This window comes from Grus americana, chromosome 5 (assembly GCF_028858705.1).
Source record: "Grus americana isolate bGruAme1 chromosome 5, bGruAme1.mat, whole genome shotgun sequence".
NCBI lineage: Eukaryota > Metazoa > Chordata > Aves > Gruiformes > Gruidae > Grus > Grus americana.
In genome coordinates this window covers 65,592,910-65,612,305 of record NC_072856.1, presented here as the reverse complement: position 1 = coordinate 65,612,305, position 19,396 = coordinate 65,592,910, and the positions used below count along the sequence as shown (strand labels likewise).

Here is a 19,396-nt window from a genome sequence, read left to right as displayed (position 1 = left end):
TGAACATTCAGAAAAAGCCTGGCCAGTTGCATTTGTCTGCTCAAGAGCTGGAGCAAAAGGAAAAGGAACTGTGTGTGAACCTCTCACATAAGCAGTGCCTGGCTTGGGGGACAGCACCACGGGAATGCTGTCCCCCACAAGGAATGGCCCAAGGGAAGCCCTGTTTTCTGCTGCTGGTCTCCCTCCCTACTGTTGAGCCATTAGCGGTAGGAGCAGCTTCAAGGAACAGAGATCCTCATCTCTCCTCTGAAAACTGAAGATCTAGATTTGCAGTGCTCTTCCAGAAGTGGCCGAGGAAGCTGGGCTGAGCTACTGCTGCAACACAGATGGAGAGATTTCTAGGTGACAAACTTGGAGATGACAGATGACAGCAAGTATCAGCTACTTATGACCCTGTTTTTACTTCAAGTGATGCTCACATCTTGTTATCCTTCTTGCTAGAAAACCAACTCTTCCCAGCATGTTCATCTTCCATTAAACCTGTACCTACCGACACTCTTTCTAGCCAGTGCCTCAAGGCTGCATAGCACCTGTAGGACCAACTTCAGCTATTACATCGTGAATATATTCTGGCAGAAAGCTGTTGAATGTCACAGCGTTGTCCTTGAGAAGCCAAGACAGCAGATGGGGAGGAAAAATTTATTGACACTGAAAATATTATCCACCTATTCCAAATAATAATTCTATTAGGATCCTATGTTAAGTCTGTGGAGTGTCTTCTGCTGTGGTAAATACCAGCAGTGTTAGATTGCTGAGCTTATTGAGCTTCAGATCATTTTATTCACCACTAATGTAAGAAGTTTGAAGCTTTTTATGTGGGACGTAGCTTTTATCTACAATACTGAGCGGATACCAAGAGCTGTGTCTCCTGCCTCAAGACAACCAAGATACTTTAATGAAATGCAGCACGAAGGTAATAACCTTGAGTTAGTTTCTAAGACCACAAAATTTAATCTCTAAGGTAAAGCGTGAAAGGTAAGAAATACACAATTTACAATCTCAAAGATTATAAAAACTTTCAGAAAGCCAATCTAAAGTTGAAGACTGAGACTCCTATCCTTCCAAGTGGGATTTATTAAAGTAAGAGTGGCTCTGTACAGCTTTGCCAGCCTGGGGCAGCACTCTGCAAGTCACTCGCACGATCACTGATCTCTGCCAAGATATCATAGACACTGTTTGTTCTGATCCACCGGGAATATCTGCTGGACAAAAAGTCATATGTCTTTAAAGCATCCAGTGAGTAACTACATCCTCCAGAAACACAAAGACAAATCACCTCTGGACTCTGAGGCAGCCCTGGAATCACTACAGGATGGGCTTTATTGACAAGAATTAGCTACTCCACAGAAATAAAACCAGCAAATGAAACAACAAGAAATTTTACAAAATGTAATAAAAAGCCCTGTAACAGGAAAAATATCAAGAGCACAAACCAAACAATTATACAAACAATTGATCTAGCTTTGAAAATAACCCTGTTCTGAGTAGGAGGCTGTGTTTAATGACCTCCAAAGATCCTTTCCGAACTAAATCTGTCTATAACTCTCTCAATTTAAAAACTACATATGATGCGTTTCAATTCTTTAAGTCATCAGAAAATCAAGTGCTCATCCTGAAGAGATGTCCATTCCCATACCCAAACTGAAAGAGTTTAGCTTGTCCAGTCATAACATGGCACAGACCAAGTAGTTGGTCCCCATGATAAAGTCAGTATTTGCCAATAGTTACCTCCTCCCTGGGATGTGAGTTCCAGATATATCTGGGGTAGGAAATACCCGAGGAAGATTTCTTTCCATTGTCCCATTAGCTCTAATGCTGGTCTCCTGTTTCCACACATTCACAAACCTACTTCACGTCTCTGTGTGTGCAGAAATTCCTCTGGGCATGTAAGCACATGTCCTCAACTTTAAAAGCTCCTAACAGCTTGGGAAATGTATCAATTATTTTAGCATACTTTTATTATGCATTGCCACAAATGTTTTGCCCCAAATTTTGCTGTGATGGATATATAATCAACCGACTAACTGCAGAGGATCTATCTGCAAGAACATTTATTCTCACCTTCTTCCTTATCTGATGTGCATTTGTTATTACTTTACCCCACACCCAGAAGCCAAGCTGACACTGTTAACGTTCTCACAAATACTCCAGCAAGAATCTGAATGAAGGCATCATTAACGTACAAAGCACTAGGGTTTTCAGAGAAGCAGTTAATTAAGTGCAACTGTTCAATTTCAGTCACGCTGATTTGACAGAAATGATAATTTAGGGCCAAATTACATCCCAGATCCTGGCAAAGGCAGTCGAGAGAAGAATTTGGCCCTGCTACACTCCAGCCTGACAGTCACAAATTGAATTCCCTGTGTGCTCAGTGACAGCTGTGCTAAACCCTCTGTCAGTGGCAACACAGTACGGGCCACATGCTGGCTAATACCTTGCAGAACAGACAATTCTGCTGAACTCAGTAAGGCTGTTTTCAAAGCAAGTCTGCACTGGAGTAACAGAATTGCGTCCCAGCTCAAAATTATCCTGTGAATTTCTTCCCTCCATGGTCAAGGTGTCTTATCTCTTGGCAAGCTGAATTTAGTTCCATCCTTTAAAGTAGCTTCTACGTCACTGTCAGATTGGTAGAATAACGGAAGTGGAGGAGGAACTGTGAAATGAATTGTCCCAGAACGTGGTGGTTCTTCCAAGCCCTGAGGACACGTTAGATATGGCTTTCTTAAGAACTGGCTAGGGTGAAGCTAAGCCAGCTTGTCCCTGTTGCAGGATTCCTTTCTAACCTTATATTTCTATAATTTCGCAGTGGCTACTGAAGAGGGATTTATAAATTTCCAACCCTGCAGACTGATGTTATCGTTAGTACTATGGACTCCTTTGCACTTGAGTTTAGAGTTCAATTATAATGTGCAGACATGTGGCGTAAGGAAAGGCTGGAGTCAGAGGGATGTCTTCCCCTGCTCTCACAAGACAGAAGAAGAGGTATTTCCATGTGGAGCCTGATGGAAGATGGGACAAAGCCTTCACATCATTTCCTCAGGATGACAGCTGCTCAGCTATGCCAACTTACCCCTCGGAGCTACAGTGGGAGGAAAACCAAGAGTTTGCAACCTGCTTTAATTCTTACCCCACACAAAGGAGAGCAGAGAAGTCTACTACGATGCTCTTCCTCCATGCCATGATCCAGCAGGAGGTGGAAAGAGCAGTTTATATCCTGCTGTGCTTGCTGAACATAGAGAGCAAGCCATGGTCTTCCACATGGAAACCATCTCCTCAGCTTTCAGCATCTTTCTTCTTGACTATGAGTTGCTTTGGTTGCACTTTACACTACTGTTCTATCATAAATGGACCAGAACAGATTAATTAATGGCCTGATCCAGACAAGAACACAAAATATATAGATATTAGATAATATAATAGCAAGATTATAAGCAAATTACTGACCTTTCCAACTCAGTAAAAAACCCCTACCAATCAATTATCCATTTATTCAAGCATATATCACTCATCAGTTAGCCTTCTGTAAGCTATTTATGAATGAGATTTTTTGCAGCATGACCTTTAGTCTGCCTTCTGACACCATGAGTCAAACCGAGAAGTGCAGTGATCTTAGTCCAGAGAAATCAGGTTGTTTAAAGGGCTATTGCCACGATAAAGCCTACCTGAATTTTTTGATTGGAGACTGCTTTTCCTGTGCAGTTGCAAGGTGCCCAGAATAATAAATGGGAAAAACCATAATGTTCCAGTTTGTTGAGAACCAAGTCATGAAAAAAGGACAGTCAAAGGTCTCATACGTGATTTTGACAAACTGTGTGGTCCCGACCCAGGAGGAGGAGACGGACAAAATGATCAGAAATCTCCAGATAAGCTTGAGAAATGTGGATGTGCAAGACTGGCATCGTGTCTGTCCTTCAGTTTCTTGGCTGCTGCTCTCTGTGTGCGTTTGTGTTCCTTCCTCTCCTGAAAAAAAAAAAAAATAGAAAAAGAGAGGAGTTGCACTCATAATGAATGTATTCAAAACAATTCTTGGCAAAATCTCCCCTTCAGATCCAGACACAAACCATCCCTTGCCTTCTCCCTGTAATTCCTCTATGCCCCACAAACACTGAAATCCTGCACAGAAATACTCAGTAATACCGTCTCTGTCATTTCAAGGGGATAGGAACAAAATACAAACACAATACCAAGGCCTGAGGTAACAGCATTATGGTTCAGCTGTTGCCACAGTTTGCTTTATCAGCCCTTCTTTCCTTCTAGAACAGAACTACATCCCTTGGAACCAATGGCATTATAAAGTCAATTACTGTGCATGTATGCAACATAAAAGCTATCTGAGCCCGTACATCTGAAGCCAGGAATAAGTTCTTATTATTCAAGATTTTAACTCAAGAATCACTTTCTTTATCTGCAAGATGGGAGTGGAAAAAGAAAGAGTTTGGTGCTTTTATATACCCAAGCGGATAAAGACTTTTTTTCAGTCAAGTTAGTGTATTTACATTTCTCAAGTTAAAAAAGGAAACTGGACAAAACTGAAGCTTGGCAAGACTAGAAATAAACCTCTACACATCAACAAAGAGGAATCAGAAAGTTGTAATTTCCCATTTTAGTACAGTACTTTTCCGATCTAATCTGCAGACCACTGCAGATTTCCTATCAGAAGCGCAGACCGGGTAGAGAATTTAATCTTGCTCTCCAGACACATCTTCCAGAGGTGTGACCCATGAGCCCTATTTTGATTTCACAGATCCCAGCTGAAAACCACGGACTGAACTGGGTTGGACACTGAGAAGCACTGACAACATGTGGCAGTAATGAGCTCCAACCATTTACCCCGTTAGACCCTATCACATCGGGGTGAAAGGAGAAGCATGAGTTCCTTCTAAAAAGCTTGACCTGCAGCTATTCTTAACTAGTACTATCAGTTATCAGTTGCATCAACGCATGATGTGCTATATGTAAGAAATAAAATAGTTGTTGATGTTAAGAGGAGCTATAGATCCACTGCACTGAGTGCATATGCTGTCCTACATTCAACTTAAACAAGGTACCCTTTCAGACTCAGGTTTACTTTCCTTTTGTATTACTGTTTCTGCTACAGCCATAAAGAAATGTCAAACCGAATGTTCGAAGTTATTACATTAGACCAATATTACATCTGAAAAACGATTCATCATAGCAGGGAGCACATTTGCAATCAAGAATTTTCCTAAACAGTACATAGAGCTTTTTGTAATTGTAATTGTATGCTGTATTTTTTCCCTAAAAAGAATCAGTATTCAGTGGCTCCATTGTTTAGTGGTGAATCGAGAATTTAAATAAAATTACAGGTTTATTAAAAACATGCAGAGGGTAATCAGACACAGCTCTGAAAAGGCAAGCATCTTTTTAACATTCTCTTTGGCTGCTGAGAGAAAATAGATATTTTTATGGTACTAATAATGACTGACATCTTCTAATAAAAGCTAAATTACAGTTTATTTGCAAGTTAGAATGGCTTAAAAAGAATATATTATGTAGCATCCACTTGCAGGTTTTCCTGCTAAGCAAAACTACCATGCAGTTAGTCCTTCTTCAGCTAACAGTTAAAATAATCATACAATGATAGAAGACCAAAGCACCTTTATCCGTGCTTTCTATTTTCCAATTACCAAATAACTATGTAATTGCTGTTACTATGCATGACACTACCATTAGCATTTGACTTGGATTTTACAGTCCCAGATTTGAATGTTAGGGAAAGGCACAGCAATATACACTTGTTGCAAGTCCTACCTTGGATTAAAAGACCTAGGGAAGTTTTAGCCTGATTAAATGCACAGTGGGAAGTTTACATAAGTGCTTAATGGGTAGGATTCATCCCATGTAATGTAGTTAGCAAATAATTGTGTATTCAGAATAAACATGTTGTCCAGGGCCCCTTTATATTTAACGATAATGGACAGGCATGGTGAGAAGGTGGCTGATTTCATCCTCGTATATCTAAGCCCAGTGGAGGTGCATATGTCTACATTTAAGTGAAATTGAGATGGATCCTTGGCCAAAGTGACGCAGCAGCTTGACAGTTGCTTTCAAAATCCATGAGAAGCACACACCTAAATGATTCTTGGCCAAAGAATCAAAAGGAAAAGATAAGAAATACCTTTAAAAATAATGACAGGGCTTGAACTCAAAGACACATGGCGAGCAGGCACACAATTCATACTAAATAGATTTAAGGATTTCCAAGTCATGAGGCTGGGGCTGGAGTAAGCTAGAAAGTAGCACTTGTGTTCAGATACCGAATGAGATGCTAATGAGGAGAAAACAGATTGGTCAGCCAAAGTGGTTGGTAGATAGCATTCTACAACTAGCAAAGTGGTAGAAATCCTTGGTGTGTGCATTTAGCTCAGTCTGAAACAAACCAACAGACTTACCCTGTCAAGAGCACAAACACAATCTGAAAATTCAACAAGGATGAAAGAATGCAGATGACACTGCAGGTGACACGTGGAGATGACACTGGTCAATGGCAAACTGTGTTGAAAGGCAGCTGGCAGAAATACCCCTGCATGGTTCTTTTGTCTATAACATAATTCTTGCTTGTGATGTCTCTGTGACAAGATGGTAACAGAAAAACCTTTCGCTTTCATTTTTCAGAAGAGTGAGATGAGGAAAACCAAAACCTACAGATTTCCTTCTGAACTTTTTTGACTATTTGGCAACTACATCCTAGAAAATTAAGTTCTTTATATTTGTTTACCTACATGTAAGGCCAGTCTTACTTAGACCTCACTGATCAGGAAAGAAAGATCAAGATAAAAAAGGAAATTAAAAAATGCAAAATAAATGTTGAGAAGAGTATGATGTCAAGGCACTAGTCTTTTCTCAAGGGGACTAATGTCCTTTCTTAGAGAAGATGGATTCTGATTTTGGATGTACCCTGGTGCCAGCATGCACAGAGTATTTTCAGCCTGATATCTGCAAAAATGAGAAGAAATTGGTTTTGTGGTATCTCTAGGTATGGTCTTTACTGCAAAATGCTGTATCATCCACTCCTTGCAGCAATAATCACCACCGATATTTTTCTGAGGGTTTCCATCAAAAGAGGTCTCCTAGAGTACGAGATCCCTCCATTTTCCAACACAAGAAGAAAATGGCTGACTCTTGCCGTCATCAGTGGTGAAGTGACAAGAGAAAGGTTCACCTCCCACAGTTCCACTGTGCAAGGGAGATCCAACCTGTTCTTCCTCCCCTTTTTGCTCACAGTATCTACACAGACAGTCTTCCAAAGAACTTGGACAGTTAAATTATTTCAGTCATTTAATGGCTCTCTCCTCAACAGTACAATTCAGCAGACTCAAAGGCCTGTGGTTGCATATTGCAATTGCTCCCATCCCTGCTGGTGATGGATGGACATCATGGTGAGGAAATCTGTGTTCACCACACCTACAGGTTCATTTGAGCTAAACTTCTGCAGTAAAGTGGGAGACACATTCCTGGTGGAAGCCCTGATGCGCAGCTGATTGATGATCTGAACTGTGATGGTCTTCCCTAGATATCCTTCCACCTGTTGCTCCTTCTCTTCCTCTTCATCAGACCGTCCATGGTATGAGCTGAGATTCTCATTGTCTTTGAGAAAGAACATGGCTGGCTCTTAAGGGTCCTGGTCTCTGGCCAAGCTGAAGCTGAGGAAACACAACCACTTTGTAAAAACTAACTTGTGTGCTAATGTCAATCATCCTTTCAAGATCTTCTGTGCCTACTGGCCTTACGATTTCTCAGATATCTAAAACATTACATGTTCCTACTGAGGCCCAGGCCTTTTCCTCCCATCCTTGCTTCCTTCCCGCTTAACCCCAGTTTGCACCCAGGAACAGGAAGGACTTTCATGTGGCTTTGCTGTTTGCAGCACCGTAAACCAACGTCAACATGCTCGGACTCTACACCATCTTTCAAAATACAGACGAAAGAGGCCTTTTGCAGGCATGCTGTGAGGCCGGGAATGCGGCTGTTGTGCCTACCTGATCTGCTCTGCCTCTCGACTCTGCTGTGCCGATAGATTCCCGAGGGACTTCGATTCTGCAGCTCAAGAATGGGAGCAGCAGAATCTTCAGCAACAGATAGAGGGGAGAGCTGCCTAGTCATGCCTCTGTGTCTGCTGGGGCAGTTGCCTCCTGGCTTGCATTGGATGACAGATGATCGTGAGGCACCTGAGAAGAAAGAGTTTGCATCAGTTTGGCTGTAAACTCCCTGGAGGAAAGCGGGGCTTTCAAACACTCTGTCAGTGAAATGCATACAAACGATTCAGCGGGAGAAAGGAAGCACAGTGCAAAAATCAAGGTTTCAGCTCTGGTCAGAATAAAGTAAATAAGTAAATAAATACTTAACTCTCTCCCCCCCTATAGATAAAAAGGTGCTGTATGAAAACTAGTCTTTTCCCTGAAGAAATGAGAGCCCTATGCTGCAGTATATCCTTAGCCCCACGGGTCCATCCATAGGGTCTGAACAGTCAAAGGAATTTGTACTCACGTGGGCCCCTTCCTGAGTACTGACACTGAATCAGGCAAAAGGAGAGGTCACCATTCCCCCTTAGGGTGGAAAGGAGGGCTGAGGAACCACTGCCTCCTGGGGTCAGTGGTGACAGTCTCCCCAGAGGAGAGCTTCCTTTCCATCCTCCAGAATGATCCCTGACACTCTTGTATGGAATGAAGCCACAGTCACTGACAGGTCTTTTGGATGAAGACTTTTGCTAAACCATTGAAGATGCCCATTTTAAGCCTTTACATGCACCAAATCAGAATCTCCACATCTTCAGAGAAGTTGCTTTTTCTTCTTCTGCTAGGTGCAGACAACACCAAGATGCTGCATTTCATGTGGAGGCTGTATAGAGGCAGAAGGCAGAAGACCCAGGTCCCAGAAATACCAGTGGTAGCAGATGAAAAATTTGCCAGTGAGCAGGACAAAACATTTTATGAACAAGAGCTTGAAGGACTGGATTAAGAACCAGCAAACAACAGAAAAGAGTGTAGTGCTGGAATCTGGCAGGGTGTGCCTGGTCATCTTGCCTGTGCTCCCGAATTTATTGAAGGTGTCTGTGTGAGAGGTCAACACATGAGCAGCACAAGAGAGTCCTCAGTCAGAAAGTCAAGATGACAGGCCATTTTGGTAAGTATAAATGTGTGTTCATGGTCAGTTGAGATCACCCACCGCTTGTTTTGCAGCTGCTACTTCAACTGGTGACCATCTTACCTAAACTTATGGAAGACGCATATACCCAGAGCAGCCACTGACCTTGGAAGGATTAATTTGACAATCACACCTATTTCACATTGTAAAGAATACAAAACCAGACACAAACCACATTTGTAAGGTGCCAAACGTGCAACAAATATGGCAGACATCTCAGAGGGTAACATGTTACAACATGAGCCATTCAAGCACAAATAACTCCTTAACTTCATGCAAGTAACTCCATGCCAAACAACAACATAAAAGCATATTCTAAAGCAAGGACTGCATTTAAGATTCAAGAGACTGCATTAATCAAGTCAATCAAGTTCCTTTTGCCAGAGGAAGCTAGGGTTCATATAACCTTCAATGAACTTAAAGCTATGTTTGATTCACCAGGTCTAACTACAAAGATTGCAAAGGAAGAGATGTATAGAATATGGTATTATACAGAAAAATCCTCTCTCAGCCTATTCAGAGCCTCCAAGGTTAGTTTTTACCCACCAAGTAGACAAGTGACTGAACCAGCAGCTAACCCCCTAGAGATGATCATTCTCAAAGATGCTCTTCCCTTTCTCCTCTGTCCAGTATGAGGGAACTTTGACACAATGAGGACACCCAAGTCTAGGGTCCACCTTGCCACGTAGTCCTACAAATTCAGTCAATGCAGTATACAATCCACAGTCTAAGACAGTAGACCCAGAAAAGTTGACTTCGAAAAATTAAGACCTATACGATGTTGAAACACTGTATTGTCTCTCCTCATTTTTTTGGTGAGCATTACTCTCTACAGAAATTTTTTAGAGCCTACTGGATATTTTCAGACCTTTAAAATGCTATTCACCTTCATATATTTACTTTTTAATGGAGAAAATAATGATCTAACAGCCACAGAACTCCCCCCATCACTTTGTTCCACCCGTTTCATAACTCCAAGCCTTACTTCTCCCACTTGCCAAACAAGGATAACATTGCCTACTTCATAAGACTTTGTAAATATCTTGCAAGTCACTCTGAGGTTGACAAGTACATTAGAAATGGCAGCCCTTGGCCATTCACCCCACAAGAAACAGCATAACACCTTTATTTGGCAGCTGAAAGTTGTTTCTAGCCTCCACAAAGTTAAGACAATCAGTACTTTTGGGGCTACATAACCAAAAAGGCACTTAACGATTTTTCAGGTCCCCAACTTAAAGAAGTTTTATTTTCACAAAGCACTTTCTGACTGCTTATCCTCTGAGAATCAGCCACCAAGGTGCCTCGACCCAAATCACTTCTCACTTTGATATGCATCATTTACAGAGATTTCATTAAGTTGAAAGACACATGCTACATCTCAATTCAGGCATCATTTAGAACAAGATCAAGATTCAAATTACATTCAGCAGAAGTCTAGCAGATGATCCGCAACCAAAATTTCAAGGAAACCTATTTTTTCTCATGTGCAAAAAGAGCTCTAAGTTATTTATATCTGCTACGACAAAGCAGCATCAATTTTTTCCTGTACATTGAGAAACTCAGCAGTTGAGACCTGTCGTGGTTTAACCCAGTGAGCAGCTAAAACAACCACACAGCTGTTTGCTCACTTCCCCCCTGCAGTGGGATGGGGGAGAGAATCGGGGGGGGGGGGGGGGGGAAGTAAAACTCATGGGTTGAGATAAAGACAGTTTAATATGGCAAAAAAAGGATGAGAATAATAACAACAACAATACTAATAATGATAAAAGAATATACAAAACAAGTGATGCACAGCATAATTGCTCATCACCCATAGACCACTGATGCCCAGCCAGTTCCCGAGCTGCTGTCTAAACCCCTGGCCAGCTTTCCCCCAGTTAAACACTGAGCATGATGTCATATGGTATGGAATATCCCTTTGGCCAGTTTGGGTCAGCCGTCCTGGCTGTGTCTCCTCCCAGCTCCTTGTGCACCCTCAGCGTCCTCACTGGTGGGGTGGTGTGAGAAGCCGAAAAGTCTTTGACTTGGTGTAAAAATTGCATAGCAACACCCAAAACATCAGTGTGTTATCAACATTATTCTCATCCTAAATCTAAAACACAGCACTATACCTGCTACTAGGAAGAAAATGAACTCTAAACCAGGACAAGTCCAAAACTGCAATTCAAGAGATTGCATTTAATCAAGAGTCACTGCTTGATTTACTGAAATCTTCTTCCCTTATGCTTGAAAGCAATCAGATAGCACAGCAATTTAGCAGTATTTCATTGTTACAGCTAGAAAGCCTGGGCCATCTAATGCTACTGAATCTGAACATATTTTAAGGCTATACTTTGACAGGGAAGGTGAATAGATATACGCTGGGCTAACTTATCCAAACCTGGTACCAGCAGCAATGACAACAAATCACCATTTACACAGTACAGCACTGAAACCCCACATGTTTGCAATGTTACCCCACATGAGAGGAAGGGAAGGCAGCACTCCTGTAACTCCAGTTCTTTGTCTCACACAGCAATTATCAGCTATCAAGCAGGGATTCACTAAGATCCTCCAAATTTAGAGGGATCAAGAGCCGCATTTTCCACTGAACTTCTGTATACCTTCATAAATCCCACGTGCTTATGGAGACCTCATGGTCTTAAGCAGTGAGACCACGTCCTCTCCAGAGAGGACAACAGCAGGGTGCTGCCACAACTTGCCACGTACAAATGGAGAAGCAACTATGTAGTAAAAAATCACCATAATTCACCTCCTCCACAGCAAAGGAGGAGTGACACTGCTTGGGTGCATTCATTTGACTTATTTTAGATGTCAGCGTTAGGATGAGAAAAATAATGCCCTGGGACTATGTGCATCTCCCTGTGACTATACAGGGAATAACAGAATCACAGAATGGTTTGGGTTGCAAGGGACCTTTAAAGGCCATCTAGTCTGACCCTTCTGCAGTGAGCAGGGACATCTTCAGCTAAATCAGGCTGCTCAGAGCCCCGTCCAACCTGACCTTGGACAACTATCCTGAGCAGAGGTGTTTACACTGGGTGGGACTTTTTACCTGACCACTTTACCTGACCTCCTTTTAACCTGACTACTCTATGTACCACTACTACTCCCCCTACCACTACCCCGATGTAAGAGGTTGCACAGTTATGTGTAACTCACTGTGTACGGAAGCATCATCCAGTTTCTGCAGACTGACACAGTCAATGCTGAGCATGAACACAGTTTGTGGGTTTAGCAGAGGTGAATCACAGGCTGAGAATGAATCTAAATTATGGGCATCAGGTGATATTTTAAGGGAATGCTACTGGAAGATATTGGGAAAAAACTAACAAACAGGAAAAACCTTGCCAAACTGCCAGATTTTGCTGCTAGAAGTGTTCCTTCTTTACTTGGAGGTTATAATTGAGTGTCAAAGCAACACTCAGACCATGAGATTGACTAAGGAGGGAAGGGAGAACTGGAAAGGACCACACATGATTGTATAGAGCACATCTTAATGAGCCAAATCCATCTGGATGACTCTTCATTGTTGGATAAAAACAAGCCCCTGCTCTTTCCCATTTTTTTAAGATTATTTTTAGTTTATCATTCTGTTTCAGCAAATCTTTTTCCTTGCCCTGCAAATGTGGATGCTTCATAGCATAAGAAGTAAGGCCACTTCTCTGCACATGGAGACCAAAGGGAAACCAGCAAGGGAACCCATGGCTTTCCACATGCTTCTAACAAAGTCTATCCTTGTCTTGCACTAATTATTATATACTTATCCCAGTGTACTGCAATTTAGCAAGGTAATTATGCTTGTGACTAACCTAAACCACATGATTAATATCACTGAACTCCATGCCTTCATGTTCTTGAATACCATTCTGAATCCCAGCTGTGGGAGGAGGTGGGCCACCACGAGGTGCTGCTGCTGTGTCCACTCAAACCAGGAACCAGCAGCACATGCCTTGTCCTGACAGCCGTTTTCACCATCCACCTGTAAACTATGCACAGCTCCCTTGCCTCCTGACCCCCTGAAACATGTGATACGTGACTTGTGGCTTTTAATTCCTATACAGATTTCCATATGCAGCTCACACAGTAAGAATGTATGTCCTCACCTTGGCTAGAAAAATCGCTTTTGTTATTTTGCAGGGGGTTTGGAGAGAAGGGGTTATGCTTTGAGGTTCAAAACCAATTCTTTTCAGATTATCTTCATGTATATGACATATTAAGTATGTGACAGCAGTGCTTGGAATACAAAAAAAACCCCATGCCATTTCATTTGGGACAACTTTTCTCGTCTCAAAGTTGTTACTAAAAATGGATCGAATGGACTGCCAGTAAAATAATCAATGCAACATAAAAATGCAGCTCTGGAAGTAATTTTTATGGCCAGGTCATCACAGAATTGATCTTTTCTTTTTCTTTTCTTTTTTAACCAACTGCCTTGATGGACATTTAGAACCTCTCAAAGAGGTAACTGAATTCCCTTCCAAACGTCATCTGTGCATTCATGACACTGGATTACCGACACAAAGCGAGACAACATCATCTGGCTGCTGGTATGCATCAAAATGCATACTCTTTTTTTTGATTCCACAACTAAATTGATGGTTAAACAGGTGATGTAAACGAGCTGGACAGTTTCTTCATATTATGTTCCCAAAGCCCTGCAAAGCAGTGGTCATCTGTGGTCAGGAGAGAGACCAGCTTTTCCAAAAAAGTCAGTCAAAGCATCTATAGTCTACCTTTTACTCATTTGGTATTAAAATATGCTTATTTTACCATGTCCTCAAAATCTCAGCTCGTAATATGTCATTGTTTTTGCATTGACAAAATGATGTCTTCATACCACTGCCGTGGAAACAATTGCTGGATTTTGACAGATGGATGGAAGTAGAAGCCAGTCTGGTGTTATGTGGAAAGTACGTCAATTTAATGTTCCTGCTAAATTGGGCACCGGTGAAAGAATTGACAGCATTTCCTTTACACTGCAACGTTACCTGTTAGAGCGAGCATCTGCGGCGATGACGGACTCACTCACACATCACAAGCCTATTGTTTCCAGAGCCTGTGCACGTGTTCACGTTGGCAACAGTCAGTTCACGATGGTGAGGGCTGGAGGCTTTTGCAATGAAATTCTGGTCTTTATGCCACACAGTAAGGGGAAGATGATGTGAATTTTGTGGTCAGGGACATATTGGATGCACGTGGCCCTACAGGAAAGGGGACTGAGTTGCACTGCTATTGGCAGAGGTGAAGAGAGCTTATTCTGTCCATTTTACAACAATAAAACCTCATTAGGTTGGATTAGCCACGGCTTTAATTGGATTTTTTGCTACTGTTAGAACACAACTGAGGGCAGGGCTATCCAACGTTCTCAATCCAATGGCAAGTTAGGCCCGCAGGTTATTTTATTTCAGCCAAAGGGACTGTCTGTAAAATCAAATCCTGCCCTTCCTTATGCTGGTGTAACCCCACAGCAACGCAGTACAATCAGCAAAGCTGTTCTGGGCATACGCTAAAGTACCTGAAGATAATAGCTGACCTGGGAAGTTAAAATTCAAGGGAAAACTCTCCCCAACTTTTAATGAGTTCGGAACTAGCAGATTGACTCAGGACATGAAGAAGTAATTACATTTACTAAAACCAAGCCAACAAGCCACAGGGAGGGTGTCTTTGCAGACAGTGTGCTACACAGGTTTGAGGAATAAGCACCTCTTGTTCAGTGAGGAAAAATCATCTCACCGTGTCTCAGACGTTTGGAGATGATGTTCTCCATTTAAACACATCCTTCTGAGACACTGCAATGGTTTCTGTGTATTAGAGTTATGCACATACGTTCGTTCAAACTAACGCCTTGTTCATTTATTATTTGCTTGTTCTGGAAGTTTTTATGTTTGAAGGGGACGAGAAGGTTACAATAATATTTTTTTTGTCCTAGGGGAAAAAGATTTTCAGATTTTAATGAAAAACAAATGACTCAGTGATGGTGTACAGCATTTCTCTTGTACTATGATTAAGTATTGTCAAGAGCAGAAAGCAAAAAAGCAGATATTTTTGTTGTAGTTTAACAGTGACATCCATCAGCAATTTCTGCCAATTATCCCTTCAGTGTCTGTACACAGCCGTTCAAATCAGCAGACAGCACCTTCACTTACAATTAGAAATCTCAACTACTTCCACGTGCCCTCCTATCCTTGCAATAAAGTGAACAAAGAGGCAGCAGAGGGAGTAGATAATTTAAATTTCACATCCTATAACTAACTTAGTGCCTGATTGAGGGATGTGTCACTCTACACCCTTGCACCTAATTACTCTTTCCAGATGAGCAGTTCCAGTCTAATTGTCAGGGGAGGAAATCCAAGTTAAGACAGTCAAAAAAATCCCCCCCCCCCCGGCATCCACCAGTCACGTCTCGTGCTTGGGTACCAAATCTCACCCACGTGGCTTCCCACCTCCCACTCCTCTGACCACCAATGCACGGAACAGACACTGCGATGGTAGTGCCGTGGTCTCTCCCTGTTACACCATCCAATATCTGGGGAAAGACTGCCCTCACATCCCACACAGGGAGAAGGACAGCTCTGACCACAGTGACCATTATGTGCCTGGAAAATGGTCTCACAGCAGAGACAAATGACAGAGATACCTGTCAGGGGCGGTCAAGGTGCATCTGACTCTGCCTTAGAGGAGGGATGACACAGATAACTTCCTGATGTCACCTTCCATCCCTGCATCTCCTTGCCTTCGTGACGGTAATGGTGTTGGGACCTAGTCCCAAGGTGCTAACTTCTCCTGATTTAAGATCCAGACTGCTGAACGATACGGCCATGGACCTTGATTCCACTTGTAACTAAGATCTGGAAAAGAAGCACAACAATCTAAAACAATATATAAACAGCAAGAAAACCTGACAATAACTGGATAGACTGAGGATGTACTATTAAATCAAAGAGAAAAGATGTGCCCAACACTGCCAACTGTGATACCATAAGTCAGTTTTGAGCAAAAGAAACATAAAGAGCTAATGAGAACGAGTTGAGTGCATCTGCATCTAACACTATGAGATCTGACAACTTAAGGAATTTGGAATTAAATTGAAACAACTGGAATCAGGCAGGACCATCTGTGTATGGTCTATGACAGTTGTGAAAACAACCTGGGATTCCACTTGGTCCTGGCACCCACAGTGTGTATTTGCTCCCAGCTTCCTTGGTTGCCACACAGAATGTTTTGGACTGCACTGCCAATATGGAAGCTACATCATGCTACTGTCCCAGTGCCTGATACAATCTCCTAGATGAAATCTGAAGTCAAAGCATCGGTGACATCTGTTCATATAAACTTCAAGGTCTGTGAAAGGCCCCTACAAGACAAGGTGTAGCATCTGTATGCACTGGCTGTGCTTGGAATGGAAAGATGGTGAGATCTGTACACAAAGTACATGCAAATATACCATGTTATTGTTAGAAGTAGTAGTAATAACACTGAGATTTAACACACATATATTGAAGAGTCAAGGAGCTTCCACTTGTGGTCAATACAGCGAGGTCATATGGGTAGATATATATATGATTTTCACTTTTTGCAGATAAGGAAAGTGGGAAATAGTTGCTAAATAAGTTGCACAAAGGCACCTACTCATGCAATCGTTGATTCTCATCTCCCCAGATCCCCACAGCTGACTGCTCATCACTGAGACTGGGGTTCCCATATGAATTGCCATATGAATTGCCATATGCTTGATGCCTTGGCTTCTGCATGCAAACCTGATGAACACTTGCAAGTCTGTAAATCCATCTTCCGGCACATCAGCTACATGTTCTCCTTATGAAGAACCTGCTCTGAGATGGATGTTTTCCAGGCAAACCAGGGAATATAATGTGCATGGTCTGCATCCAATGCTGTATCCTAAAACCTCCAAACGGGGTCTGCAGCACAAAATTAATCCAGGCTGCAACATCCGTTATGTTCAACAGCTGCAACCATTAAAAAACAGGGGGAAAAAAATAAAAGACCTTTGCTGGAAGCATATAAAGGCTTTGCTGGCTGTAAGCAACCCGCAGGCTGCCATTTCAGGAGCCCTAATGCATAAGTGTAATGGCCAGCTATCTCTGGAGGACTTCTCAACTTGTTTCTTGCTGAAGTATTGCTCTGGATCAAGACTCTTCCTCAAAACACATAAAGATATTATTAAAAACCCCAAATCTCTGTTCAAATCTTTGTTCCACTTGTTCATCCATCTACATTTTACTGAAAGCCCAGTTAAAAGCATGGAAGTATTTTTCCCTGGCTTTTTTTCCTCCTTACTCACTTTAAGCCAACAAGACTTTTTTCCCCATTCTCATTTCAGCATAACTCAAACAAATTTATCACTGCCTCTGTTTAAGCACTGACAAGGAATTCCTTTGATTTGACACCAAAAATAATACACCAGCACCAGCGTGGGGGTGGCAGATCTTGGAAAAAAAGTTTATTTGAGAACATCTGTAGCAGAACTGGCAGCTGGAGTATGTATTTGAAACATACTGGCTACATATATATTTTAAAGTTACTGGGTGTGACATATTTAGAGTTTGAAGGAACATGGAAGAAAGTGCTGCAAATGAAGAATGATTTTTATATGTTGAAACCAAAACTTCTACAGCTTCTACACCAAATGATTACACTGATCTACAAGAAAGATTTAAAACATCCATTTAGAGTGGAATTATTTTGGACTGATGCCTGCTGTGGGAAAATGTTGCTGGCATCTCCATTCGCCTGGAAAAACAAACGCTGTGTCAAAATCTCATACTTAGCTGTGACAACTCTGGAGTTAGAAAACGCTGACCTCCAGTGAGGGTATGAGCATCTCCTCCTTCAGCACAGAACCGTTCCCATGCAAAGAGCCTCTGCTTATGGCTCCCTCCATACCCGTCTGGACACTGTATCTGGAGCGAAGCCTGGGATGCACGGAGCCAGGCACCCTCCACTACCTGTGCAACTCACAAAGAAGTTGCATGAAAGATTTTAAGACCCCTCCATGAACATCTCAGAAGGCAACTTTCTGGCTAAGCGCAGCTGGGGAAAGCCAAGCCAAGCTGCCCAGTGCTGCAGAGGAAGAGGAGGGCAGCACAGAGGCACCCAGAAGTATGTCTGCACCCCGGTACCCAGCCAAGCTAAGCCCATGCCAGCAAACGACTCCAGATCACGGGGACTGATCCAATCCCCGCTGCAGTTCCTGGGAAAACCAACCGATTTTATTGAGCTTTGGCTCAGCCTCCGAGGAGGACGACGGGGGTACTTCCAGACCAGACTGCTCTGGAGGAGGAGGCAGCTGGACCATCAGATGTTTTTATTCAGGTGAAGCCAACACATACCTGGCTGAGGGAACAACCCCCAGGGACTTACTAGCCTTTGTCCCCTTATCGCAGCTCAGGAGCAAGGACTTTATTTTAAGCTTTAGCTTGCATAAACAGTCCCTATGAGATCACCTCTCTTAACAACTTCTGAATGAGTCCCTTGAACACACATTCAAAGGGATATCCTTCGCTGCAACAGACCTGCGTGACTTTCTTTTCCTCAGATATGCTTGACCTGACACCAACTCAAACCAATCGCAGGATTCATTGGCCTGGGATCAGACCAGCTTTTCACCACTTCAACACTGACTGAGCAACAGATAAACACAAATCATTCGATTCAAAGCTGCACACCATCCCATCAAAGAAATCTCTGTTACAAACTTTGTAATAAATTATACCAGATGCACCTCCAATAGTTTCACAATTTATGCACTTTGCTCCAAAATAAAAGGCTATGAATCTCTATTAAAAAATCCTTTGAAAATGAATCTTGTCATTGCTAAAATTTAGTGACATTTCCAAAAAGAAACAGACCTTCTGAGTTAAACTCTCATTTTATTTTCACTACAGTAAATCAAGAGTAGTTTCAATGAAAACCATGAGGCTGCTTTGACATAAAGTTGTTGTGAAACAAGTTTAGACCCAGGACACTCTAGGAATCACTCATATGCATCTCATTATTAAATAATTATGATACAGCTTCTACTTTCAAGAAACACTGCAATAAATCCAGGCTGGTTCACAGGTCTCCTAAGATCCAAGTGTATAAGAGTCGGCACACTGACACACAACTCGCTATCAAATTGCTTGTATTTATCTCCTACACAAACTATTGCCTCTCCCGTTTGATGGGTGCCTCCAGAGGGTGATTCATTCCTGCTCCCTGAGATACC

General features: G+C 42.2%; 1 protein-coding gene across 7 annotated transcripts in view; it reads right to left on the bottom strand.

Moving 5' to 3' along the window:
* SLC35F4 (solute carrier family 35 member F4) overlaps nucleotides 1-19,396 on the bottom strand; it is a 131,466-nt gene that overhangs the window by 15,586 nt on the left and 96,484 nt on the right. For 4 of the 7 annotated variants that reach the window (XM_054828783.1, XM_054828787.1, XM_054828785.1 and 1 more), the window contains exons 2-3: nucleotides 8,001-8,189; nucleotides 3,663-3,960 (exon numbers count right to left, since the gene is read on the bottom strand). In XM_054828783.1, the coding sequence (XP_054684758.1) occupies nucleotides 3,663-3,960; nucleotides 8,001-8,189 (487 nt within the window). Of the gene's footprint in view, nucleotides 1-3,662; nucleotides 3,961-8,000; nucleotides 8,190-19,396 lie in introns of those variants that run through there. The other 3 variants (XM_054828786.1, XM_054828789.1, XM_054828790.1) reach the window with 2 other exon arrangements.